General features: G+C 40.5%; 1 protein-coding gene and 1 long non-coding RNA gene across 7 annotated transcripts in view; one reads left to right on the top strand and one right to left on the bottom strand.

Annotated features, from left to right (window-relative positions):
* The first annotated feature begins 898 nt into the window (after positions 1-898).
* On the top strand, positions 899-3,922 carry LOC117242331. Its single transcript, XR_004495227.1, has 3 exons — positions 899-1,657; positions 3,097-3,239; positions 3,421-3,922. It is a non-coding gene; the product is annotated as an uncharacterized LOC117242331 (long non-coding RNA).
* Positions 3,923-4,433: 511 nt separating this feature from the next.
* Positions 4,434-27,970, bottom strand: part of LOC117242330 (alpha-mannosidase 2) — a 152,822-nt gene continuing 129,285 nt past the window's right edge. For all 6 annotated transcript variants that reach the window (XM_033508888.1, XM_033508891.1, XM_033508890.1 and 3 more), the window contains 4 exons: positions 24,943-25,115; positions 22,158-22,291; positions 9,487-9,955; positions 4,434-9,324 (listed from right to left, as the gene is read on the bottom strand). In XM_033508888.1, the coding sequence (XP_033364779.1) occupies positions 7,182-9,324; positions 9,487-9,955; positions 22,158-22,291; positions 24,943-25,115 (2,919 nt within the window). In that variant the 3' untranslated portion in view covers positions 4,434-7,181. The remainder of the gene's footprint in view (positions 9,325-9,486; positions 9,956-22,157; positions 22,292-24,942; positions 25,116-27,970) is intronic.

The raw sequence follows: 27,970 nt of genomic DNA, 5'->3' as shown, positions 1-27,970 counted from the left end.
TTACCGACAGTTTGCTAAATGTATATCTGCTCATAAAAGTTACTTTCATTTTTGATGAGCTACACCATATTTCATCACAAAGTAATATATTTTTTTAGCTTTAAATCGAAAGATAGAAGGTATATTTCATTTTGAGTTCTACTTCAAGTTCACTCCCAACAAAGCACTTCTGTATCCCTCGCTTTCCAAATTATCGAATCAGCTCTTGAATGCAACTCGATCAGAGTTTATCTGTTCCTTCGAACTCGTTTCGCTGACCAAGCTTGTCCTTGGCTAGGAACAGGAAACAAACTTCTGGTAAACAGGTCAAGAAAAATTTATAATCTCTTTAGAACTCATTCCGAGATAAAAACAGTGAAATAATTTTTCCCAGAGCACGTAGGTCAGCAATTAGTTGAAAGCGAATTTTACAGTATCCGACGTCGTAGAACCTTAAATTTAAGCGCTTAAAGGTTAAGGGATCGTGTCTTATCTAATAAGAACGTCTACCTTAAAGCCTCGGTTTTACGTTTCATTAAAGAACGTTCCAGCAGCGTGCACCTGTACAGGGTGCTCCATAATCATGGCGCAAACGTTGAGGTGGGAATTCTGCGTGAAACAATAAGTCGATAATATAGAATAGAAATAAATAATTGACAAGAAGTTATTTTACGTACGGAAATAAGTCGAAAATGTAGAATAACACTTTTTCATGGGACGCTCTATTTCCAAGAAAATGAAATTTGAAACTTTGTCAAATATACTTAAATCTGGCCAATTCTGAACTGGAGAGAGCTAAATAATTTACAGGAGCTTGTTATACGTGTTAAGATAAACCAAAAGTTAGAATAAAAGTTTTTCATAGGGCGTTCAGTTTTCAAGTAGATGAAAACGTGACTTTGGACGAGAAAACTTTATTTTACATTTTAAATTTGTTTTCTCACGTAGAACCGCTGCTTTACCAAATGTACCATGGTTACTGGAACACCCTGTACTTCACGCGAGGCAATATCGCTGAAGCGACCCTTAAAAAATGATTTTCGTCATAATCTACCGGCTCTCCGCAGAATAATTTGCCCCAAGACGATATCCTAAGAAAGCCAGCCTGTGGTTTATAATCCACCTTGTATTTCCATACAAATTAACGACGCACTTCTGGGCCTGGACACGAAATTTCTGGCATCTTTCGAGACCAACAGAAAGGGAGAGAGAGGTTGGACGCCTTTTTCACGACACAAAGGAAAAGCCGGCTATTTGTCTGCCTCCCCTGGCTGGTCTCTGTTATTAAAGCCCTTCGTGTCTTTATTTCACTGGGCCATTGTCGAGCTTGGGAAAAAGCTTGTGCCGGAGTTTGCCTCTAGTTTGATAGCCCCAAAACAGAAATGGGAATTTCAGACGACTTGTCTTCCTGGAAATAAGTTTAGCCCACAGTGTCTTTAATTTGATAGAAGATGGACGCTTTGTCGCAACTTTTTATCTGGCCATACAATTTCTAGTATTTTCTAGGGACATTTTTATTTGCTACTGGATAATTATCATAGTGGTATCGCTTTGTGACTCTTCTATGAGTGAAAATAGTTAGATGATGAAATGTTTAATCGTTTCCTTTGACTTCCTCAAATTTAAGTGTTTATGACAAACAGAGCTCAAATAAAATGACGAAATTGTGCTACATTTAGTAAGTATAAAGTTTACGAGTGAGAAATAGATTAGGATGAACTGATGTTGAAGTGTGAAGTTCCAGCAGAGTGTGCAAGTACTTTGAAACAGCTTAAAATAACAGTTCAGCGATGTCGTCATTGACCCAGACTGACAGAAGGAAAATGGAGTATTTCATGACGGCCAGACCATCGAGTGAATCGTTGGTTAGGTTTTAACAATGCTGCTTATGACCGAGGCAACAACTTATTTTCGTGTAGCTCGTGAAACTTGAATGTAATATCGCTACAAAGAGCTGAGAACTAGGCCAACCACGCAAATGTGCCCAAATGAAGTGCATTCCTGCATTCAGACAGGTTTTTTCCCATACAGTAATCACTCAAAGAACAACACTTCATGGACCACATTTACTCCATCTATTTCACTAGTTGTTTATTACAAATGTTTAATTTTCGTTAAATCAACAAGATTAGAATATTTAAAACATATTTTTCTACATATCTTATTTGAGATTTGGGAAATGTTACAAAACTGAAGGGAAAATATGAAAATTCTAAATACCCAAAAATTAGTTAAACGCCCAAAATTAAAATATTTCGAACATATTTTGTCCTTTTCTTTCGAGTCCATTTATCATAAAAATCTAAATTTAAAGATATTAGAGGAACAGTACGAAATTCTAAAAATTCCAATTGTTGATTAAACTGACAAAATTATTTAAAAAATATTTTGCATATAAATATTTCTTGTACATTTGGCATGAAAAATATAATTATCGAAGGGTTTTAGAGGCATCTTGAGCAGGCAACGAAGAAAATTCGAGGCTGGGAAGAGCTAAGAGACGACCCCTCTCGTTATACAACTTTTAATTACAATCGGTTCGATTTCCTTTTTACTGGAGTTTCCATCTGGAGCTTCGTTAAACACAACCGTGGAGCTGACACTCGTAACGTCCACTTATTTTTCTCTCCGCGGCCTTTTCACGGTACTGAATATCCCCCTGACATCCTTAATTAATGACGGAAATACGTTGTTAGTTCTTCGAGTGGTCGAGCTCCGCGACTGTCGTTTACGTATTAGTTTTCTCCTCCCTTCGAGACTTATCTCAGTCATTGCAAGCCATTCTCACGTTCAAATGAAGTTTAAGCTATCTGCAGCCACTGTTTAAATATATCCGTGAACTTCTCTACATTTCAAGTCTGTCATCTAAATGTGGATTTGAATAGAATAGCAGAAAGAAGATAATTTCTTCCACTCTAATTTCTTCCTATTTATTTATTTCTTCTTTAGTGAATTTGAATGGAGTGAGATGAAGATAATTTCTTCCACTCTAATTTCTTGCTATCTATTTTTTCTTCATTTATCACATCTAACTCAGATTTAGATAGTCAGAATACTGTCTACTACTACTCACTTGTTGAGTAAACAACATGGAAGTGAAACCTATTACTCTTTCAGTGTGGCAAGAATCTCTTCACTTTAAAGTTGCCTTTCTTTGTTACCAAAACATGGGACACATCAATACATTTTGAAGTTTTTGACAGGTATCTCGAATTATGAAAAAGAAAACCCCCGAAAATTAGATCACTGTTATCATTGAGGTAAGTATCATTCTTTGAGATTTTGTTACAACTGACTTATATTAAATGTTATATTTAACAGCATACTTAGTCTATCTATTTAACAATATGATAAATCTACAATAAATTTATAACAATAGTGAGCCTATCTAGTGTATAAATAAAATATGAAGATAATTATTTTTGTCCAATTTCTTTGTAGATGTTATCTTAAACCGGAGAGTCCCTGTGGCTAAGCTCAGGCCTTCTAAATAGCATTCTGAAGTTCCTGGAATTAAGGTGATCTTCTAAGCTTCTTAGGAGAAGTGCAAATGAATATTCTATTTCATGCTGATGACCCTTTAACCGCGTTCTCAGCGTCTCACGAATCACGGCGGATAAGAAATTGGCATTGTAGCGTTTATCAGCGCATCAGCTGGTATCTCGTACTCTCATTAATGAGAATTATGTCAAGGAATCGTATCGATTAAAGCTTAGCCTAGATACTCGACGACGAGGCGTCGCTTCATTGATTTACTATCATGCGTTGTCTACAAATTTACCACTCAGATGATGTTACTTCAAAGCACATCTTTGTCTTCTCGTTGGGAATGAGCGCCACTGAGATAGTTCAAGAAGTTAAATTGATATAACAAGTTTGTGCTTCATCTGGGCACATAATATTTCATAAACAAAATCCTCTTAAGATATGAGGTTCCTTAGTACGGATTTATTGTTCTTAGATCCTCCTGGGCCTACCTCCTGTCTAGTTTAAATGTAATGTCTTATTACCAACGATCAGATCTACTTGCTATAACAAATTTATGCTTCATTTGTGGGGATGCAATATCTTGTAAATAAAATCTCCCGATTTTGGTTCAACCTTTTGTCTAGTTCAACTTGGAATATTGCTTATGGTCAAAGATCAGTACTACTTGGTATAATAAATCTGAACACAGTATTTCATAAATGAAATCTTTAGACGTGAACTTCTTTGATACATAATCCTATGATGATTCTTTCGTTTAGATTCTTCTGGTTTTGTGTCTAGTTAAATTTAGATTCTTATTTATTGTTACGTATCCTGATATTGAAAGAATGTTGAAGTCTGCGTTAAACTTGGCAGGAGTCATTAAAGTGTAATATAATGAATATAATAAAATGAAGTGACGAGAGATTATATTTCAAATATAACATAGATGTAGGAGAAGATAGGAAGAATCCATCTCGACGCTCTTAATTAAAATACGTCAGTTACTATCTTTATTCAATAAATATAATATTACATCATAACATAAGGAATATCGTGGTGTGTAATTGTCCTCATCCAGCTGGACAGCTCGCAAGTAGCTATTCTTGCGAGTGGTCCCAGCGATTTGCAAATATATCTCTATATACGTGTACTACACACGTGCATGCCGTGTGTACACGTACACGTATGTATACATATACCATCTTTAATATAGATCTTTCTTCTCTAGAGACAGCACAAACACGTAGTATGTTACAATATCGTTACAAGGACAGTCACGGATCTCCGGCGATCGTTTTTTTTTTTTAATCTAATTCTCCGGTGTTCCAACGCGAATCTCTTGGTGGTGACGTGTTCAACAACCATCTTGATATTTTACTTTCTTCAGTTGGCTCACTTGGAGACAGGTTGTCCCTTTGCCAGTAACTAGTGTTTTCTTCTTCGAAGATTGATACTAGTGTCTTCACATACGAGACTTTTCAGATTATAGGATTTTCTACTACTTGTACTTCAAAAATCTTAAAAATAATTGTACTTCAATTTTTCTAGTTACAAAATATTATACACTAATTTGTTTTCTTAGTGTAAAACATAATTAAATCAATAAAAATAACGTATAGAATTAAAATTAAAAGGAACTAGAGCGTATTTTTTTCATCTCTGTCCCTATAGTTTCACCATTAGCAGGACATGCTATTAATCACATCACCAACGATTTACTTGTTTATACCATAAAATTCACCAAGTACTTGAATTAGAAAACTAGGAGGTCAACAACCTGAGCTTAATTACAGATGCACACAAATGCATCATCTGCGTTGGAGTCCCCTTGCAAAATATTACTAGTAGTGGAATCAAATTTCCAGCAGCAGAATCGTCAGTGAAATTTCTCCTAGCATACATCTTCCCCAAAACTTAAGAATAAAATAATAACTAATTAAACAATGTAATACATATAAATTGAAAAATTTATTTTGAATATTTTTTCCTATACTTTATTTAGATACCCCTAATTTCAAGAAAGAGTCACTGATAAAATTTGTAAAAATGACAAATATTCAATAGATAAAATTAAAAACACCTTAACAATCGTATAACAAATGTTTATATAAGCCACTCTAGGCTCGATGAGTTGTTGAAATAAGCTGGTCACGAGAAATTGAAACCTAACTTCTTCTCTGACCAAGAAGCGTACTTCAATGAACGGTTTGGTTGTAAAAATTCGCGTGGAACCCGTACGACGCTTCCTCCCTTGCTAATTAGTCTAATATTTACACGAGTCTGTCGTACAGCGGACGCCTGATCGAACCTTTTCGTCTCTCCAGCCGGATTCGCTTAGCAAAAGTAAAAAATAGGTACTTTCCAGCCTTCAGGCTCAACTAAATCGTGTCCCCGCTAGAATTGGAAGAGCGTTGGAAGTCACCAGTGGTCTCTGGCGATTGATTTCATTTTCTTTCATCACTCTGTCTGGAGAAGGAAGAGAGAGTCTTATCGTTTAACGTTTTGCATATGAAAATAGGTGTATACCATTTACATTATATATCTCACGCTATCACAATATACGGTCTAAGGTTAAGTCCAGTTTTGATATGTACAATATAATATATTATTTATAGTATTTCACATGGTGAGTCCATTTAGCTAAAACATTTGACGTGTATTCTACAAATCATCTGTTTTTATGGGGCAAACTTTATTGTCCTAAGCGAAGTAACTTACTAGTTCTTAGAGGAACTTAGAATATTTAGAAGATTTATGAGAATTTATATTGGTTTATTTGTAAACTTTTCCTTACTTCCTATATTTTAAAAAAATTAAAAAGGAGCTTTCCAACAACCATTATATTGTTAAAGAATCAGAATTAATACTTTCCACAAAATTGTTTTAATTCACCATTTTGTCATCTGGGCCTTTTTAATCAATTATGAAATTTGATCAATTAAGAAATTGAAGGTATAAGAATCTTTTTTGATTAATTTCCATCAAAAAACTATCCATTCTCAAGAATAATCTCAATCATAAAGTCATTCAAACGCATAAGCTAAGTGGAGCACCCTGTTCATCATAATCCACACTATTCCCATGCGCCTCGCGCGAGCTGAATCTCTACCTTTGTACAGATTACTAGTCTGTAATGCACTTTGAACGTTTGATTGTGTCGTCAGTTTGTTTTGGCATGCTTCTGAAGCCAGGCCTCGCCCGGTAGTCCCTTTAAAGTATCTGGGAGTAAAAATTGACTGGTGTAGAAACATTTGAATGGTTTTAGCGGCGGAGACCGGGCTTCAGAAATGATTTCTGACTCCTACATGTTCCTACATGTCGTGTAAGATGATTTGAGGAGCATAGGAAACCTTGTGAATCTAACGTGAAGTCAGAGGACACAGCGAGCATGTATAATTTCTCTTCTTATGAGGACTCTCTCTTCCTGTCCCTGCCTGCCTAATTAGAAACTCAACTAAAAGGTAGAGAATGGAGCACAGTGTGATGGCCTGGTGTGTGTATGTACACTGATGCTGACACAGTCAACATCACCGTGGCGTCTAAGTATGTACACTGAATTGACCATGGAATACAAGGTAACAAATGGGGCAAGAAGAACACGGTCCCAGCGCCATCTGTAGGGCAATTTCCCTCTCTGATTCCAGTGGATTGCACGAAGACCCGAAGAGGTAGCATCTGCCAGGGCAGTGTCCTGTTGAGAAGGCAGGCAAACGCTTCTGCTGGGCTTACGATCATTGGACGAAATTTACGTTGAATGTTTCCACCTCCATGGGCTGTAGGCTCATCCCCTGGAGGCCGTCCTTTAGCCTCTGCTTCGTCTTGGTGCCGGTTAGCGAAGTCTTGGTTACATTAAGATTCGCTAGTTTGAAGAACGAGGTCCCTTGACCAATTTTCTCAGTCAGTGGACAGTGTTTCATGGCCACGTCCACTCCCACAGAGCAACTGTAACCTTGTCTATGGAGCACCATCAGGGCACTATTCACAGGGAAGTGTGGCAGCTTTTGATCGTGATTGGTCCTCAAATTTAACAGATGCAAATCACAGGGGAAACTTTGACTTAGTAGCCTAACCTCTGGTGCCATTGCTATGTCACCTTCTGTACCATCTACTACGAAAATGTTTACAGGATAGTTGAGAGCATTGCTTAGATGATTGGCAAAGAGGGAAGGCTTGGAGTACTTGTCCTTTTCCCCGGTGATGTCTTCTAGCAGTAGCCAGTGCTTGATGACAGTTCTACGATTGTCCAGAAGACCTTCACCCATTCCTCTGGAGTCATCGTATAGCGTTCTCCTGTCTAACATCACTTCTAGCCAGCCTGGCTGATAACTGGCTGCTCCTTGGCAGTGATTCACCAACAGAGTAAGTCTGTGATTGGTATCTTCTATGTAGGCCATAGTGGTGATGGGAAAGTAGTTACCTTCGATGCCAATTCTCTCTATCTTCGTCCTTTTGATCATCTGGTGACCGTTTAGGTCTGTATAAAACTCTGGAGGGTCACCATTCAGGATATCAGTTTGTAGACGCATGAACATTTCTGTTTCACGATTCTTTGGCGGAGTTTCGAAGTCCACAATATTTCTCAGATAGATAGCCTCGCCCAGTCCGTCGTCTCTGTGGTAAATGGCCACGTGGTGGCTCAACAACTTTCCATACTCGACTGTCAGCCTCGAACTCAGGCTTCCACTAACAATGTAGATCTTTTGATGAGGGGTGTACGCTTCAAGAACGTCTTTATCGATGTCTCGAAGATTAGGATCAGGCATGAACAAATAGGCCCCACTGTGGAACTGTGCAGACGGATAGGCAGCGAACTGAATGGCGCATTGCATGATCTTACCAGTCGCCTTTTTGGTCACCCTCTTCAGGAACCCGGTCTGACCATCGAATAGCAGTTTCATCCTTTGGTTTTCCAACTGAACGTCGCCTACTTGCATGGGTTTGATAGGAAATACGTTGTCTTTGCCACATCTGCTGCAATACACCGTGGAAATAGCCTCCATGGGCACCTTATCAACTTGCTGAAGATGATACGTGGCTATGGACAAAGGTTTCAGTTCAACCACAAATAACAAAACATAAACATCGTGAGTAATGCTCGTGGCGTTCATCACAGGAGCTATCTGATACGGAATAGGGTTCTTCTGTGTATCCAGAACTCTAATTTTGTAGGAAGTGACTTTGAGACTGATCACCTCCTGCCTGGGCTGAGCCAGAGGGTTGAATAGAACTATCTTCTTAGTTTCCTGACCATTGATACCAATGGGTATCTTTTTTGGTAGCTTTTCGTAGCTGTCTCTATCCGACTCAGCCAGAACATATACAGAATTAGGCTTGCTGGCGCTTCCAGCCAGAGACTGAATGGCGAAACTCTGGAGACTGGTCGTGTCTGAAATAGATTCGAACAGTTTCAGAGCATAGTCCTTCATGACGAAAGACTTGGAGGTGCCAGTGATGGCATCGTGATGTTGGAAGAGACCTAAATTTCTCCTGGCTTTCACCAGTTTCTCGAAGTAAGTCTCATACAACATGAAGTCTTTGCCAGATTGTTTGGCCACGTTTAGAGCTATGGTGTAGAGGATCTCAGCTGATCGGAGATTAGCTTCCAACTCACGGTCCAAAATTTTCATATACGGCCTCGTAGTGAAGTAGCCGCTCCAATAAGCTGGTCTGCCCTCGCTGAAGATGTCGGAGTACACGAAGAAGTCGCCCTTCAATGTTGGGAACTCCTCGATTCGTTTTCTGATTTCACGGAAGTAGTCTTTGGGTGTACCGAACACTATTTCTGCATTGTACTCTTCTTTTCTACTGTTAATGTAGTCCATTAGGATTTTATAGTTGGTGTACTGTTGGTCCCACTCGATAGCATGGTCGTATCTGAAATAGAGTAGAATATGGAGCTAGTAAATACTTTATGCAGTATAGTGTTTCACATTTTCAAGAAAATCGGATTGCAATACGAGTAAACAGCTTCAAAAGTGATAATTATCTATTTAATTCTCTAATTATTTCTATCACAAAATTCGAATTAACCCTCACCTAAAATCATCCCCAAGCGGCATCAACACCACGTTATGCGTAAACAGTGAGCCGGTCCTAGAATACTGTTCCAGAAGTAGCTCAGCCATCTGTTTCACATTGTTGGGCGTAATCTCCACCGCCCTGACCGAATACTCGGTATACTCTCCACGAATTTTCCTAAAGTCGAAGTTCAGACACACATGAGGATGTGGACCACAGGAATGCTTGATGTTGTAGATATCGAACGGTTGATTATGAGTCAACATATCAGCCTTGCCGGTTTGATCCCAGGGCTGTATCCAGACGAAGTCACCGTACTGTTCCTTGGCGAACCACTGCTTCCACGCATAGTGTATTCTCTGGATGACTGTACCAGAAGCTCCAGAGGCTTTCAGGAAGTATGGTATAGTACCACCATGACCAAAAGGGTCCACGGACCAACCAGACTCTGGAATCACGTCCAGGTTCGTCTTCAGCCACTGGTGACCTGAAATTAAAAAGACAAGAATCGGGTCAATTAAAAAACACCAGTCTGCAGGCTGTGAATAGGGAATGAAGAGCTTCAGTTTGCACAATAGTTAGCAACGCCGCGGAATAATCGGCTTTTCTGGTATGCCGAGTACTGGCAAGCCATCCGGCCGTTTAATGTCCTGGGAACGGTTAGGTGAATCTTTTGAGGCTTCTGCAGGTCTCATTAAGACAGACACAGGTCTTGTACAAATCAAAAGGATCGATGCGAACAGCGTCGTTAAATTCGAAGAACGTCTTTTGAGTGCCGTTCGTTCGTACCGCCGATCACGAGACACTTATCGCCGTGTAAATATCTCCGGGGCTCGTTTAAAAGCTCATGCTCCAAGGGAGAACAGGAGCTTCTTCTTGAGCGCTTTCAGGCGAAACAAGTAGAATCCGCGCGGTGTGGTTCGATGCAAGTTCCTTATAAAAGTGGAAATCTAAGATATATCTGTGTGTGTTTATGTTTATCGATTATTTTCGAAACGGTTGGGTCCAGAAATTAATCTGTATCCTATCCACTAACGCATTTTCAGGATTTCCCAGTCGATCAAATAAATCATCCATCAGAAGGATGGTCGATTTAGGAAGCAGTGTGACTATTTGGAAAAAAGAAGAACGAAACAGGAAAAGATGGTAACAGGTTTGGTTGGCCATTGTATCAGAGGTATTCAATAATTTAGACCCGATTTCTCACGGCGGAGACCCGTTTCGATACGTGGTCGTAGTGGACGGTGTAATCGCAGCCTATTTATCAGTTCTCACCCTCCTAACATTCCTCGCTGGCCAAACAACCCCTTTTGACCCTGTGCAACAGGGGGGAGTTAATCCACATCCGTTGCCACAGGATAGAGACTGCGTTTCGGTTTCTCGATCGACAATTTATGGTGTCATATGGTTCGCAGCGCCTCTAGCGTCGATTACAGTAACTATCCTTAGGTCTACGACTGCTTATCTACGTTTATTAACTCCATAAACTGCGTTTATGGCCGAGCCTCATTCTCGCTGATCGCCTGATAAAAATTAATTAGAAATTGTTTTATGAACGGAGTAAAGTTTCGCGATTAATTTTATAGGCCAGAAATTGTATTATATTTCATGGAGAAACGCGAGTCGATCGAGGGAAGAGACGATTTAGAAAAATGTGTACATTGAAGGTGGAGAGAAGGAACACGGTACAGTATTCCATGTGCAATCGTAGCAAGGTATTTCTTTATTTTATTCCTTTGGTCTTTGTATTTTCGAAGGGAAAACGAATTCACACGGGCTCCTAGTTTCCCTCGATAAACGATCGTTGATCGAATCCAATGAAATGCTCGCGTACAATGGAATAGAATTCTCTGCGATCTGCGCGACTTCTGACGTGGAAAATGAACTACTGGGCAGAGCCGAGCTTTTGGACTGTCCCGATAAACTGTTCTTTTCTTTTTCTTTTTTTATCATGAAACGATTCTTTGATTTTTTTCAAGTTTATGCATGAAAATTAGAGAATTCGTTTCACATAAAAAGAAACCAGAAATGCGAAGTTTAATCAATTAAATTCGAAATACCGTTCCAAGAACAGTACGTAATTGAGTTAATACGGTTTTAGGAGAAAGAGGTAAACGGAGACAGGTCCAATTATCAGGCTAATGCAATCGTCTGAAGCGTCCCCGAAATTCCTGCGAAACCGAATTCGTATTCAGGATTCTGCTATGCGCATGGACGAGCATCAGAACAGCCCAGCAACAACAACAACAACCAACAGATGCACTTGCTGTGCATGCAACGATGTGCAGCTAAGCGTGCGTGTTAACGCACGCTGTCGTGTGGATGCAGCCTGTTCTCTATGGGCTCTTCCTGGCCTACGTACAACGCTCTTGCGGATTTAGGTTAGCTCATTAACGACCAACATTGCGCTCCAGCAATATCTCATCTGCGATCTTCCTTTTCAGTCAATTTACATTTTCCAGTTCTACTTTTTGACACGGCGATTGCGAAACGACTCGACAATGGATTGGAAAACGAAGGGGCTCGTTGAGTTGAAATTCTCCAACCGTTCGCTCAATATTTTTCCCACGCTGATTCTACCAATTGTACGTAACTCAAAGAGGTTACACGGATCTTACGAGGAGATAGAAATATCAGACATGGAAATGGCAACATCGTGGAGTAATTTTTTAAATGTTTCAAAGATCAGCCACTAAGATGATAATAGCCACGCAGACCCGCATGACAAAATGCTGAATTGAAACAATTTTGTGGCAAGTGTTAATTCTGATTCTTTAACGTTACAATGGCTGTTGGAAAGCTTCTTTTTAATAGCCACGTGGAAAGATGATGCGCCTGGCCATTAATTTGTACAAAGGTAGAAAGATCATAAACAAAATTAGCATCGTTACACGCACGCGTACTAATTTTCTAATAAGAGAAATACATTGCAGGAATTTCACCAACCATACGACGATCGCGTAACTTGGATTTCTCATAAAAACGTGGTAACAATACTTCCTGGCGTTTTAGCAAAGAAAAAGATTGAAACACCGGATTAACAGGAATAGAGAGAAATGGTAATCGAAAATGGTGGCCGCGGGGCTCGCTCTGCGCTATTCCCCCGGAAACAATAGGCAACCCACGAGCGTCACGTGTGCAAATCCAAGTGCATTTCGTTGGGCGTGGAACAATTGGAAGACCGCTAATGAAAACGACCGCCGACCGGATCAGATTTAATTTTATTAATAACCAATAGCATCTACCAGGCTACCAATGAACGAAGAGCTACGATTCCTCGAGTGATCTTACGCGTTCGATTTACGGCACATAAATTCGTTGAGGCATGCCTTATCGTGTACCCCTTAGGGACTTCCGACTGGCTGACCCAAATGTTCCATCCGGATTGACCCAGTTTCTCCTCCGAACGTCCTCGAGGTATCTGTCTCGTTTATCTGCACGGAAGGCAACCTTCCGTTTCGCCGTTTCAGTTTTATCGTTGGAACGGCGAACATTCCACGAAAATGCGAATTGGGCAAATTTAACTTATTAACCAGGGAACACCAGTTAACCGTTTCTAACCACTTGGACATAATTTTTTATTCGAATCCGCAATATTTTAGTCCATCGATTTAGTTCTGTTAACCTGTGCAGATAAATTCCACGGCATTTATACTCGTTGCGGTGGAAATCGACATTTTCGAGATTTTGCGACAGAAGACGGGCAACGTTATATAAAATTAGTAAAAGTTTTCGTTCGTGGTTATTCGTTAACCGTAACAGATTGAACGAATCCCCCGCTCTCATCAGACAACACAGCTTGTTTGTTTCAATTATTGGAAGCTATGGATTGAAAACAAGATATAAACAAAAAAAAAAAAAAATGATAAAAAACACAGGTCGCAATTCTAGCACTGTGTATTATATTTTATGAACGAACGACATTCCAACAGCTTTCATAAACATTAATACTGCGAAGAGAAGCAGTTAGTGTTTATATTTCATCTTGCTCGTGGTTTTCTCTACTTTGATGAAGGAACTTGATACGCCACTAGAAGCGATTTTACGTTGAGAAGAATTTCAACCATTTTCCACCAAAATATTTTCACCAGAAGCGTAAAATATAGTCAAATTTTCGATAAATTAACAAGATTTATAACCAACCTTTTTCGTTTGCATTCCACTCTACTCGAAAGTCTAGTATTCTATTTTATATTTCTTGTCGTCGATTGTTTATTATTCAACGCAAGAATACGTCGTTGTGAATGTATTAAAATTTCAATGAGAAATTACCAATTGGTCGGTGCAAGCATTCTAACGATTTCTCAATTAAATAAGTGAAATAAAATAAAACGAGAAAGGCAAATAAATTCGACGGAGTCGTAGCTGGTTTCGTAGGGGGTGGGCAGACGAGCTAAATGAATAATCGTGGCAGTGGTTAAGCGTTCCTGGCTCGAAACTAATTCGAGTTTCCTAATGCCCGATGTCGCGAGGACGCCAGCAATTCCTGGGGCTAGGGCCGGTATTTTCGATTCAGACGCGCGCTACTCGAAATCGTTCGAGCGTGCTTAAACATTAACGTCCACTGGCGGATTGTTACCGGTCCGTTAGTCCGTACGATCCGCATTCACAGAGTCATCGGTGGCCGCCGGTCGTAGCGTCGAAATTGCGTCAATTATTCGAGGAAGCCGGCTTGGCCCGCAAATTGCGCGTTCCTCGCTGCTTCCACAGAGTTTTCAGTTTATTGCAGACGTTTCGAAGGAACGTCCCCGACCACAAATCCACGGAGATCGTAACAGGATTCGAAGAACGACGAGTTTCCCATTCAGCCATTAAAGCATGCAAATAAGAGGAGTCAGAAGATTGATGAAATTAATTAATGCGTTTCTTCAAGAAATTCGTTTTACCTGTGGATGGCATGTATCTCGTTGCAATTTCTTATATGTTAATTTGCTTACGTTCAATTTCGCGATTGCACGTGATATTTCAAACCAAATGTAATATCCAAACCACTGTGGTAGAGCTGCGTCTATCTCAACCGCGTTTATTGGAACGAAAATTTAGTTCACGCTTGATTAACCGAGCCCCTGCCGATTGAATTTCTTGAGAATTTTGGATCTTAATAGCCGAAATAATGGTATAGGAACACTAAATCTACACTTAGAATTTATATTACAATAATTCTATATTTATTGGATAAGCGATTTCAGAGATATTCATCGATACACATTTGCACGCGTCTCAGCACTTTCTTCTATATCTGTTAACCGACTGAACAGTTTACCTTCGTTTGTCTCTTCGAGATGCCGCGCACACACATACTTGCGTACACTGATATTTACATACAAGTATTACTACTACGCATCTGACCTAGTCTAACACATAAACATATACATATCTCGGTAGAATTCAATGAACGTGAGCTTCTATTATGTGAAAATATTATTATTAGATAGCGAAGAAAATTGATGAGCTCCTATTATAGGAACTGCAATTTTACAAACTGTCCCGCTACGACCACTTACTTAATTTCATAGTTAGGTATAGTAATTCAATCGTAATCTAATACTTATGTAGACTAATATAAATTTATATTCATGTTAAATCATCTTAAATGAAATTTTATATGCAGAAGCGAAGCTATTTAGTACAATAAGTATGGAGGAAGCGAGGCAAAAACTGAGACCCTGGCAGACTTGCTGAGGAGCCATTGGAAGGGAAAGTGTGTACAAGGAGGTTTGAAGAGCAGGGGAACTCGGATGAAAGGGTGTGCCATGGCCTAATGCGAGCGAACAAACCATTAAACTACACTCAGCCGGTACTCCACTGATTATAACCCATTAGACATGACATGTGTGCATTAAACGAGTTATCGCGCGCGTAGACTGTTCCCTGCTACACGATCGGAACCATCCTGTTGGCTGACGTGGATGAACCTAACAATTCCAATGGGAGAGACGTTCTATTCAGTGATTTAAATCGAGACAGACTATACTATCATGGAATAATAAATCTCTGCTCTTTTTTCACGATGTTTGAGGATGTTTGAGGATGTTTGAGGTTGTTTGAGCACGTAATTCGATCATCAATGGATCTACGATAAGTTTTTATTTTCTACGATTGTTACAGCTATGTCATAGGTAAACTGTTACAGCCATAGCGGAACGTTATGATGCTGCAAAATTGATTTTTGAATAGCAACGAGCAATGATCTCTGAAAAGCTCTTAATTCCTCTGGTTCCTAAGGTATGAATCATTGTCAAAAATAAATTTACAGAGAAGTTTACAGAAAATATTTTTCAGAATATTCAAATTTATAATTTGCCAATTCCTTAGGATCAAATGATCAAATGTTCAATCCTAATCATCAATGTTTGCATTAATTTTGACAATTTTCCCTTTTTTGCCAAGTTTTGGTAAAATTTAATATTCGTTGGTATAATTTCATATTTTGCCCTTAATAAAATTGATTACTTTTATGTACTAATTTTCATATATAAATATTGGGTTGGTCAAAATAAACGAGGATTAAAAAATTGTTAAATCAAGTTTTAGGTTAGCCTGCTTGATTAGAAGGGGAGAATGATACGAGGAAAAAAGTTTCAGCGTCACGGAAGTTCTGTAAGGACAGGAGGAGGGCGAGTGACCGACGAACGAGTTGGAAAAAGTTAGGGGAATGAACCGAGTGCGCTTTCGGGGATAACGAATCGTCGTTCGAACGTTTCTGGAGCACGCTTCGGCTTTAATTCCAGGGAATTGCCAAGTTCATCCAGGCCAAGTATCGCTAAAGGGCAGGCTCCTCGTCGAAGCTGCTTCTAGGTTTCCAATCGACGCCTTGATTTCCTCCGAAACGATCCGCACGTACGAAAGAAATTACCATAAAAAACTTTGCAATCGAATTAAATTTCTCTTCAAAAAATTTCAAGATGAGAAGATTTCCAATAAGAAAAGAATTGATGAAAAAGGTATAAATAATATATAAAATTTAGTTATCGTTGTATAGCAATATCAATATCTTTTGGTTTGAAATTTGTGAATTTCCTCGTTTTTTTCTTTGCAGTATCTGTGCTGTAATTTAAGCATAAGTAACGCATTAAAAATTGTTCGAACAATGTTTTTAACCAACCAAATACGTAAAAGTGATAAAACACATATTATGATATAGAAAGGGCAATGAAATAGTAGTAAATGTCATTTCAAGCAAAATGAGTCAGAGGTAAATCTATAGATGGTATATTCGATATTACTGACAGGCCATCTAGGTATATTTCATTTTTCAGTGAACCTTTCAGCCGAGTACAATTCGTAAGATTAATGTTCTTTTCAATTTGAATATATTTTGCACGATGGAGAATCACCCATTGCTGTTTTAATAATTCAGCCTTCACCTCCTAGGTTGGCTGACCTTAAAACGTCCAACGTTACTGGCAGCCGTCTGACGCGACACGTTCCGCGACTACTTGTACCGTTCGATAGAACGTCGACCTCTATCACTGACAGACTCGTCTAGTAGCGAGGCGTCGCATTAGTCAGCCAGAAGAGCTGCGAGCAAACGGAAGGATAATAAATACCGCGCGCCACTTGTTGCTCTTATTTCAGCAGAATCAAAGATACCACCAGCTTCTTCAGACTCTAGGAAATGCTATAGGAAGGTATACGTAGCCTTAGAAGAGAAATAAAGTACTCTCCCGTTTATAGGCAGCTTTGCCGAAGAATTTATTTATAGAGATCAACGATGACGATTTTTATATCAAATATAGTACCATTTTAGACATGTTAAATCAAATCTATCATTGTATATTAGATTCATAACATAACCTAAAAATAATATTTCGATCATATTTCACGATCAAAGTTATGAAATGTAAAAATGATTTCAGATCAGATTTAATTAACAATTGACTCAGGTTTAACATTTAATTCAGATCGAACTTAAGCTAGAACAAACATCTTGATCTCGTTCACGATCTTAACCAAATCAGATTCGAACCCAAATCTAACCTAAGCATAGTTCAAACTTAACCTAGATATATACGGTATCCTGGTATGTCTAAGATCATAATCCAAACTCAAATCCAAATCCAATCTAAGGCAAACTTAACCTGGACATGGTATCATGCCTATGATCTATCTGAGTCTAATCTAACTTAACCTAGTTTTGCCTGGTCATGGCTAAAACCTTGTCCCAAACCTAACCTATAAATAATACCTGGTTTATACTTAGCGGTTGAATACAGCTAGTCTAGTAACGTATTTCTGTTTAATCTAATTTTGCAAAATTATTTCTGAAAATTTGAAACTCTTTGGATAATCTCGGTCATGGGGAGGAAATTAGCTGGCGCGAGATGCGAATCTTCTGCGATGGAATCGATTACGTAGATAACGGGGCTCGTTAGCTGTTGCTAATTCTCAGGGACCGACCGAAACGAGCTCGGCGTTTCGGGACAGACCGGTAATGGACTCGTCCCGGTGCACTTCCGGTTATTATCGGGCTTCCTGCGTGTTCGACGCCAGGATCGCGGTTATCTCGATTTCTGCAATTGTCGATACCTCTTCTCCATCCCTTATCTTCCATTACTTTAGAGGATTCTGGATTTTAGTGCTCGCTTAATCCACCAACTCAGCTCTTCCATGTCGCTTTAATCTCAGCCGTTAACATCTATCTTAGTACGCTTCGGTTCCTGTTCGAATAATTCTATGAAATCCTTTTACTTTTATTCCGTTCTTTCACGGCAGATTGTTTCTTCGAACCAATCTAACACTAACACCTCCTACTGGCAAAATATGTTTTCTAACCTCAAAAGTATATCGAGCTTCTTATAATATTTTAATTATTACCAATATTTAATAACCTAATCCTATGCCTGAATCTGAAAGTAATAAATTATAGCTGAGACGAACCTAAAAGTTTCGAAACATTAAACTGTTAAAATCTATTTTTCAAAGTAAAAGCTTTGACCTGATTGGGATAAACTGCCGTCAGGGAATTGGTTATCTGAAACGGATAATTAATTTGCCGCTCAACGACGGCTATAGCTCGCGATTTCCTCTGCTAAACAATGGGGTGGTTTATTATCGTTGGCCGTCGCTATTGTCCCCTTACGTGGGCTTCGATAAATCAATCGTTCTATTGATCGAACAGGTGCGATCGGAATTAGACGCGTTCGTGATCGTAAATTACGCTTATCCGTTTACGATCCGTGACGCTTGGATTTGTCGTTGCGAGATGCATAATTTTGCCTATGTGCGCCACCTACCGTGAAAACCTAACCTCAAACCGATCGTTCCTATCTCGATCCTCATTTCCAACAATCTCGCAGTCCTGAAATGACAATTCAAATACACCTAACCTACGAACTAACCTGATTCACCACCTAACCTCCTTTTACCTTCATTTAAGACGACCACAATAAACGTTTAAAGACTGGTACATGAAATAACCTAAAAATCTATCGTTTAACGACTTTTCTACGGATCCAAAGGACACTGCAGCGTCGAAAACATTTTCTCGGTCAGCTTAAAAATATTGGGGATTGACTCACAAATGAGAAACTTTCTTCAAGCTGCAAAAAGGACTAAAATAAAGCATTAGTTATTTATTTCTGCCGATCCGTCAAGTTTCAAAGCGACCACGACAAACGTCAGGTTGTTTTTCGAGCAGAAACAGGAGACAAAGGAACGGGCGCATTTCGCCTGGCGTGGCACAAAGGAATCCACACGACACTTTACTTCTCCCGGAAGAAAAGCTCGACGATTACTCCCGCGAAACGCAATTAAGTGGCGTCCTTGTTTTTTTTTTCAAATGTAATTCCGCCTCTACCTGGTGCCATTTACGTTCAAAAGTCGCGATTCGAGATGTTCAAAGAGGGCTAGTCGCCTGTTTCTGAGACGATACTTAGAGGGAAAGAAGGGAAAGCTAATTACGAAACGCTTGGGGAGGTTTCGAAGCGATTGTAATAAGCCGTTCTCCTTGGTGGATGGTTAGGACGACACAAGTAATCTGATTAAAAGGGGACCACGGGATCCGTTTGCAAAAGGCATGCTTTAGAAGCTGAGAGTGTATATTTGGATGGAGAAATAATTTAGACGCGCGCATGAGTTTGTAAAAACCAGCAATCACAAAATGCTAAATCACACAGTTGCAAGTAATAACAGTAGTTGCATTAAAAAAATGCGGAACCAGTTTAAAAGGAAGGATCGATATTGAAAGTCCTCGAAAAGTTATCACTGATGGGTCTACAAGCTTCCTAATTCATGTTCAAACCTAATTCAACCTGAATATAACTCAATATGAATTCGAAAAAGGATCCCAACTATGATCCATCACGTGGACCATCAAAAGAACCAATAAAAGAAGATCAGGAAGAAGAACATCCATCAGAACCTTTAAGAACTTAGTCTAATCGATCTCACGAACCCCCCATTATTCATTCAAACCAAATCCAACCTCTCCAAACTTCAATTCCACATAAAATCAATTAAGAAGAAGATCTTATCGCATAGAACAGCAATGAAAATGAAGGAATCAGAGGCTCTACACCATAAAAAAATTACTCAGCTACACTGGACGAATTCTTTGCTTATCAAACCGCACGTAACCTTTTCAAACTTCGATTTTCAACGAAATCGGCACAAAAAGGATCTCAGAAGCGAGTTATCGCTGGAATCATAAAAAATAAAAGAAAAAAAGATCAACGGTGAAGAGAATCCAAAGGAAAGAGGATCGCAGAGAGATGCTCCGAGTATTCTGGTGGACTTAAATTACATCCTTTATACAAGGGAGAAGCTTTCGTCGAGGATATTCACCCGACAAGCCCGAAGTGGGTGGATCTCAGCCACGTAATATCGCCGCTAGGACTTCCCTTCGATTGCGCTTCCCTGTATTTCCAACTGTGGATTCCTGTGTTCTCTAGCAGCCAGAGAAGAGCAGAAATTCCATGCTGCGCGATAGCACGCGGCCATGAACGCTTTTCTCCCGCGATATTTACACTGGATCCACCGAGAGATACCGAGGTTTCCAAAGATCTCTCGATCCTTTATCGCCTGGCCGATTCTGCCGGTTCTCGACGGCTCATCCCGCGAACAAATGGTTCGAGGACGTTTTCTGTTGGTAACTTCGACGTTGGCTGCGAGATGAAGTCAATTTGAGATCCGACGCTGTAATGTCTGTGAAGCTAATTCGGAGATACAGAAGGAAACAAAGTGAAATATGTAGCGTTGGTATCAGGTTGTCTGACTACCTCAGGGGAACGAGTAATTTCTTCCTCTACAAACACGATTTTTCCTGTCATCCTTGTTCCCTACTTGTAAAAGAAATGAGAGGAACTCTCGTTAACAGGAAATATGGTAATATAAAATGATGAAAAATAAATTGAATAAAATAAATAAATATCCAATAAATGAATGTAAAAGAAAAGTATGTGAATATATAAACGATAAAATCTATAAACTTATCTCGAAAGTCCTTCTTTACTTTCCCATTTTTTTCCAGAATATTATTTTTCGTGATTCTCTTATTATAGATTGACAACAAAGCCACACGATTTCCTTCATTCAAGGACATACTGGTTTGCATTCAGATTTGCAATTTACACGGCAACTTGTGTAGCCGGTCCACACGTTTCATTGAAATAATACCGAGCAGGCTATATTAACTTCCAATTATTAGGCTTCTGAATATGTATGTGGTCGGTTCGCGCTTAGAACGTTAAATATCCAGGCCAGCCGCGGTCAATATGCGTGCTCGCGGGCATTACACGCCGATATATCGGCAAATATTCTGTATGTGAATATGCAACGTCGAAAACGCAACACGTTACCAACAAATCCTCCTATATTGCTATCAGTCGGAACAGACCCGAAGGATTTCCAAACCGACCCAAATCGATCAAGCGCAGAGAATCCCTTGCTGTAGAGAACAGAAATTGCGGTTTAAATATCCCGACAAATTTGGTCCATTCGATTCTGACCAAAAAGTTCGAACTTTTTTCATCACCAATTTGGCCATTTTTGTCTGGATACTTCGAAACTAGTTTATATCGTAATTTTATTTTAATCTCAAAATAAAGAAGGATGCGAAGAACGAAGATTCCTTACATAGACCTTTTATCATAATGGAAATGGCTATTATCATAATGGAAATTTTGAGACGAATTTAATAATTCATCAAACTCCTTCGCCACTTGTCGCCCATGACAATATAAATCCAATTCTGACAGGAAGATTTCGTATACAATTTATTGGTCCTTGAAGAAGGATTCCAGGATCATCAGGAAGTTCCTGAGGATTCTCAAACGTCATAGCCTGGATCACGATCGCGCTTAATGACCACGAGACGGCGATAACGCCGGGACGTATTTAAGGGAATGGTAATTATTATGGCGCGGCTAGTATCATGGAGGTCTCAACTGTAATGAGAGGAATTCTAGGGTACGATAAAATTCTGGCATTAAACCAGCCAGATTCCTTTTTCTTCTGCAATCAGAGGGCGTTAAGAACGCTGCAGGCAATTCCTGCGAAGACCCTCGTCATCTTCATCACCTCCGAGAAGTCGAGATTAAGTAAAAATTCCTTCGAATAAAGGAAACGTGGGTTATTGCGTTCCACGTTATACCCAATTTCCATTTCCTCTAATTTTATACCGTTTTATACTGGTCCTGAATATGCTGATCTATTCAGAAGCGATAAAAATTCAAGATGGCCGCACTCACCCTCGATCAGCTGATCCAACATGGCGTAGATGTGCGACGTTGCTTCGTCGGTCATCACCCAGCCCCCTGTGGTCATCTCTAGCCTGCCATCTTTCACTAACCTTTTCACGACCATCTTCTTGGTGGGGTGGGCACTGTAAATGAACAAGAAAGCCAAAGATTTTAGCTGAATATGTATTTCTAGCATCCTAACCTGAAAATTTCCAAACGTAGATCGATTACAATTTATGGACGATATTTATGTTGTTCGTGAGTCGAAATCGATGGTTCAACGTCGACTAACGTCAGAATTCATGATCGATCGGGAGAAGTATTGCCTACCGGGCTTAATACTCCCGTGAGAGCTCAGCTCCCTCGTTAGAACGTTTATGTCTGCCATAAAACCGCCACAAATCTCGCATTGCTTCTGCAAAATCTTCTGCAGCTTTTCTCTCGTTTTAGGTTAAGGTCATGAAGTCTACACGATGATCAGATCCAACTAAATTTCACGATCCACCCCATCCTCAACTTCGAAAATTTGCACGTCGAGAACATAGCTGCTTTCGCATCTCTGATGCAGTCAGCACTTTTGCGCTTTAGTACATTTCGAATCTGATAACGTATACGAATCTCTATGCATAGTTTCAAGTTTATCTAGATTTTACAATAGTTTGCGAGTGGTTATCAATCACTTTTCAGGTTATGCTGCCAGACGTTAAATTAACTTCGAAGGAAGCGAATGTTTCTAGGGTTGTAGAACTGCAAAGACATTCCTGGAAGTATAATTCACTATCTAAGGAGGTTAAGCACGAATGCCTTACAACGAGCAGCTGATATACAGGTCAAGTAATTGTAAGTTACATCGCAGATAACGGGGGAGGGGTGTAACGTGTTACGCCGCAACTTGTAATTTCGCACGATACAATCCGCGATACAAATCATATTTATAGCCGGGGCGCATTCCAGTGGGTCTGGGATTTACGTGATCCCACGCAGGCCGCAATGGCCGCCTCCTTGCGGTTCACGTCGGTCCGTAAACCACCAACAAATTCCGTTCCACTACCGTTTCCGCTCTTCGATAACCCAAATGCCGAGGAAGTCGTCAATTTGCACCAAGACGTCTTTAGGTTTTCCGGTTAACACTTCGTACACGGATTGATCCTCGGCGAAGCAGAGAATCTAGAAGTACCTTTAAAAGTATCACGGACCTTCGCTATGTAGAATACTACGAAGCTTTCAGTCAGAGAGACTCACTAGTGGAGAGAAACATGCATTTCAAGTTCAAATCCCATTGGTTGCATTTCCATCTTCTTGAGTACACTACGTACTTTCAACTTCCATTTTCACATACATTGATCAAATACTTTGACCACTTTTCAGTACTTTTCAGTGGTTGTAAAATTCTTTCACCTGTAGAGTGCACTAGGGATATAGTAAAATGGGAAGCAAGTGAAAATAATTTCTCGCCAGGTGAAAATCGATCCAAGTCCGTGGGAATTCGAAACCCGAGTCAGCCAGGAGACAGTCAAACACGCTCTGACCTATCCCAGCCAATTACCCTCGGTGTCTCGCCTTTTCCTCCCTTTTCTCCTACTACTCAGACTTACTAATTATACGAAATCTCCTCTTCAGAACTTCGCATTAAGCTCAAATTCACGCTGGCTCACGAGGAAACAAGAACTCCTCTGCTGCAACGACCCAACAATTCCTGCTACACAGTATAGTACAAAAGAGGCTCGTTCTCAGTCGTGGCGTTGCAGGTTGTTAAGGAAGGAGGTGGTTTTCGATCCGCCGGATATTACCTAAACCCGAAGCACCATGACGCTGCCGTTTCTCGTTCTAATGGGCCATTTTATGACAGCCTCGTTTCAGGAAGAAGCTCACGACACGCGAACACACGGTCGCCGAGCTAAGTCCACGGAAATCTATTCCCCTTTCCACGTGATCCTCTTACGGAACGATAGCCGGGGATCGGTATCGAGGCGATTTCCGTTTTCCTGGATCGCTATCCACACGATTTCCGTTTCCCTGAATCGGAAATGATCCCTTGTCCCAGCCGGTGCTGGACAGAATTCGATCCACCGTCAATTTCATAAAGAAGTTCTTCTATAGTAGTGGTAGGTGGGGATCTCATCTCATTGTCCTTTCGCGATTCCCTTTTATACTCGCGATACTTCCTCATCTTTATCCCTGGATTCTCTTTCGATCGTTAAAAAAAAAAAAAGAGAAGCACAGGAAGATTCTAGCGGATATTCCATCCATCGTAAGGGGATGCTTTAACTGCTCTTTCAAGCTAGGCCATCTCAGCCGCCATCGACCGCCCCTAATGGCGCCCTTTACGACTGTCGTCTTCGCGAGCCACGTACAACGCCAACTCCTAACGTGGGCATAAAAAGCGATGTTACCGATGAGCATTGTGGCCGGGGCAATCGAACGACTAGAGACAAGAACGATACTGCAGAAAATAAGCCCGTTTCCATTGCATCTACTGACGACAATTTTGGTGCGTTTATACTGTTTCTGATGGATGGCATGTAGATTGTTATTGTGGAATATTTTTGTATACGCGTTTGTACTCGTATTATGGTAAATAAAATATGGTAAATCCTGCTGAGTGGGACATGTGGCGAGAATTGCCGAAGATGTTGTTGAAAAATGACGACTGTCGTCGATCAGAGGAAAAGCTACCCTTCGTCTACAGCATCTCGCTATACTCTCTTTTACCGCGTATGTGATTTTTACCATTTGTATTCATGTATTCTACTCTGTTCCAATCCCCTCTATCATGTGTTCCCATGTTACTCACCTTTCCCACCAAAGTGACAAAAAGGACACTTCGCTCCAGATGAAAGTCATGTTGGGCCACTGCTGAAGCTTCGACACCATGTTGTTCAAGATGCTCCTGGTGGAGCTGTGGAAGTACTGCTCGAACGTTTTCAACCATCCTGGATCTGTATGACTGTGGGGCACCAGGATCACCTGAAACGACAAAAAATACACTCTTATTATCTGTCCGTAAATCTTCGTAGGTCAAAAAGAAGTTCCCACAGCGATTCTAACTTTCATTTGAACGCGAAACGTCAGAAGGTCTGCAATTTCATGGAGTTTGAATTCGTTTATCGGCTAACGCAGCTGAATCCTGGCTAACAGATCGTATTTACAAGCGAAGACCGAAACGATCAGTTTTTAGGTTATGTAACTGCAACAAGAGCCACGATATTAGCTTCTCCATTGTCGCAATTAAATGTATCGCTATATTTGCTGAAAATATTATATATTAAATATGCATATATACATATTCCGATCAAAATGAGTCGGACCGTTCTGATCCATGGCAGGACTTAACGAATTCCTAACTGAAATAGCCAGATAGTGGTTCTCAACCAGTCGTGATCGACGAGTTCGAAGCAGAAATTCGTTAATTAGGCCGTTCCAGGCTCGCCACGATAACGACATTATTTCGTAATTGATACACCGCTGGGTCGAGCCTGTAATGTAGCCGCACGCCAGCCAGCATCGCTCGTAAAACAATTTGCAGGACTCATTACGATTTACCATTGGCTCATTCAGCCGTAAGCCTGGCTGGCTTGATTGTTGTTCATTGTCTACCACGTGGAACGGGGAAATTTCGAGAAAAATTGCCTTTCCTCCGGTCTACGTACACAGATAATTCAATCTCCCTAGGGGAAGCTACATTCTAGGGGATTGCACGAGCGACACCTAGGTTAACCTAACTTTTTCGTAACTAATACGACGATTAACGCGGCGACTTTGTTGGTTGCAGCGTGGAGCATGCAGATTTCAGTGGAGATTCGAAATTGCATTTGAAATTCGTCGAAGTCAATTTGATTTTCGGCCGGGCCGAAAGTTCGCGTTAATGAAAATTCATACCGGTCGGCACCGACGCTTCAATTTTTCCCGTCATTCTCCTCTACCCATCGGCTTTCACAGCCTCTCTTTTATGAATATTTAACGCGCCGCTTGTTTGATCTTTCACACAGCGACCCGTTTCGCTCGGTCATGATGGGAAAAAGAAGATACTTCGCTCGGCTTCTGATTGAGAACCGCTGCCACAAAGGATTACAATAAACCGATATCCATTCGCTCATAATCAGCGTGGAAGCCGCGGCACGTTAAACTGTGCATAGGTCACTGACAAATCCCTGTTATGCGCCCCCGTTTATTACTCGACCGACCGGACCGACCCCCTCCCACCCCCTTCATTTCAGCTGGATCGATGATTTGAATCGGATTCTATGAGATTCACCAGATCCATTCATTTTATTTTATTTTATTTTATCCGTATCGAGAAGCTATCGAACGATCCTCTACTGTCAATAAGCAAGAAATAGGTGAGAATAGTGGAACTTCTCTAAATTGATATTCCAGTAGGTTCGTGCCAACTGTCGAATTGTCGTTCCCGAAGACGAGCGTTAATTACAGATCGATCATCCAGAGCGTTTAATAAGCCGGCTACTACCGGAAACCGCCACGGGAGATATCAAGGAAGGCTTATTCGTATGCATGAGACGATCGTGGCCCGGATCACTGCGCCCCTTTAATACACCCCTGCCCCTTCACTCTTCATTGATCTCCTCTTCTCAGCTAGTACGATCCGTTCGATCGTTCAGTTTCCCGATAACTTTGCCGGCTACTTCTTCGAATCGTCGTCCTCTAAATGGAATGGACAGTTTTAAATACGAAAGCTGTCAGCGGTTGACCTTCTTTCTACAGACAATTGGCATGCACTTTGATTTATTTTTTTCAATCAGTACTCCAACGCTAACACGTTTTTTGTGCTTTACGCCGGTTCCATGGCACCTAATTTTTGTGCTCTTAGCGTCTCACCTTTCTTCCTTCTTTTTTTTTCTTCCTGTTACACTGCTATCCTGTATGCATAAGAAAGCACTGCTATTATGTGAATAAATAACGTTAATAAGCGAGCTGGCTGGCGGTAGTTCTCGCCGGAAAGGAAAAGAAGCAACGCGGAGAGAGTTAAAGGGTGGAAGAGGGTAAGTAGAGGACGACAAGCGACTCGTGACCGTTCCATTACATTTCCCCAGTCGCGATAGGCAACCACACCAACATTTTACCAGAGCAGACGTACTTTTTACGAGGACGTCTCTTACGACCTAAACGTATCTCGTATCTCGAATGCTGTTTACCTTCACCTATCATGTCTCTCTCCACTGCTACGTGTTTAGCGCTTTACGTCAATCATGTCGAACGATAGAATTCCTTAGATATTGGTGTTCTCATGGGAAATACTCTAATCGTAATTTGATCCAAATTTAGCTTACGAAGCTCAATTTTTCTTGAGGAATTGGAAGATTAATTGGACACTGTGTACATAGGTTGTTATCATAAATTAGAGAATTGCAACTGCCGGAAACATGTCCCCGGAGTCACGCACTCTGACGACTTTATATTCAGGTTTCTACGCCACTCTCAAAGGAGAAGTTGCCGCCAAAAGTGCATCACGAGCTGTGCAGGTTAATTTCCGGCCTGGCAACTTGCAAACTTGGCGCAACTTCTTCCCTAGTCTAATGCGTCCCTTCGTGAGAACCAAAAGCCAGTTCGTTTTCAAGCGATCACCGTCTCCTTCCTGTCTTCGCGATTCCGGTGTGTACTTTAGTCAATCGATAGGAAAAGAAAGTTTAAGCAGAAGCTCATTAGCTGGGAAGAACGTTCTCATCCATCCGCACCTCGAGGATGCGGACAGCTGCTTAGGACAGATTCGCCTTCGATCTTATTTCATCGCAATCATATCGTCAGGAGATTCGATGAAAACAGCTTAACAGCATTCAGCTATATTACTGAGAAATACCTGGTCC

Source organism: Bombus vosnesenskii, unplaced genomic scaffold (assembly GCF_011952255.1).
Source record: "Bombus vosnesenskii isolate JDL3184/JDL3185 unplaced genomic scaffold, Bvos_JDL3184-5_v1.1 scf7180000016274, whole genome shotgun sequence".
NCBI classification, from domain to species: Eukaryota; Metazoa; Arthropoda; class Insecta; order Hymenoptera; family Apidae; genus Bombus; species Bombus vosnesenskii.
Note: the sequence above shows the minus strand (reverse complement) of the source record. Positions and strands in the feature narration are given on the sequence as shown.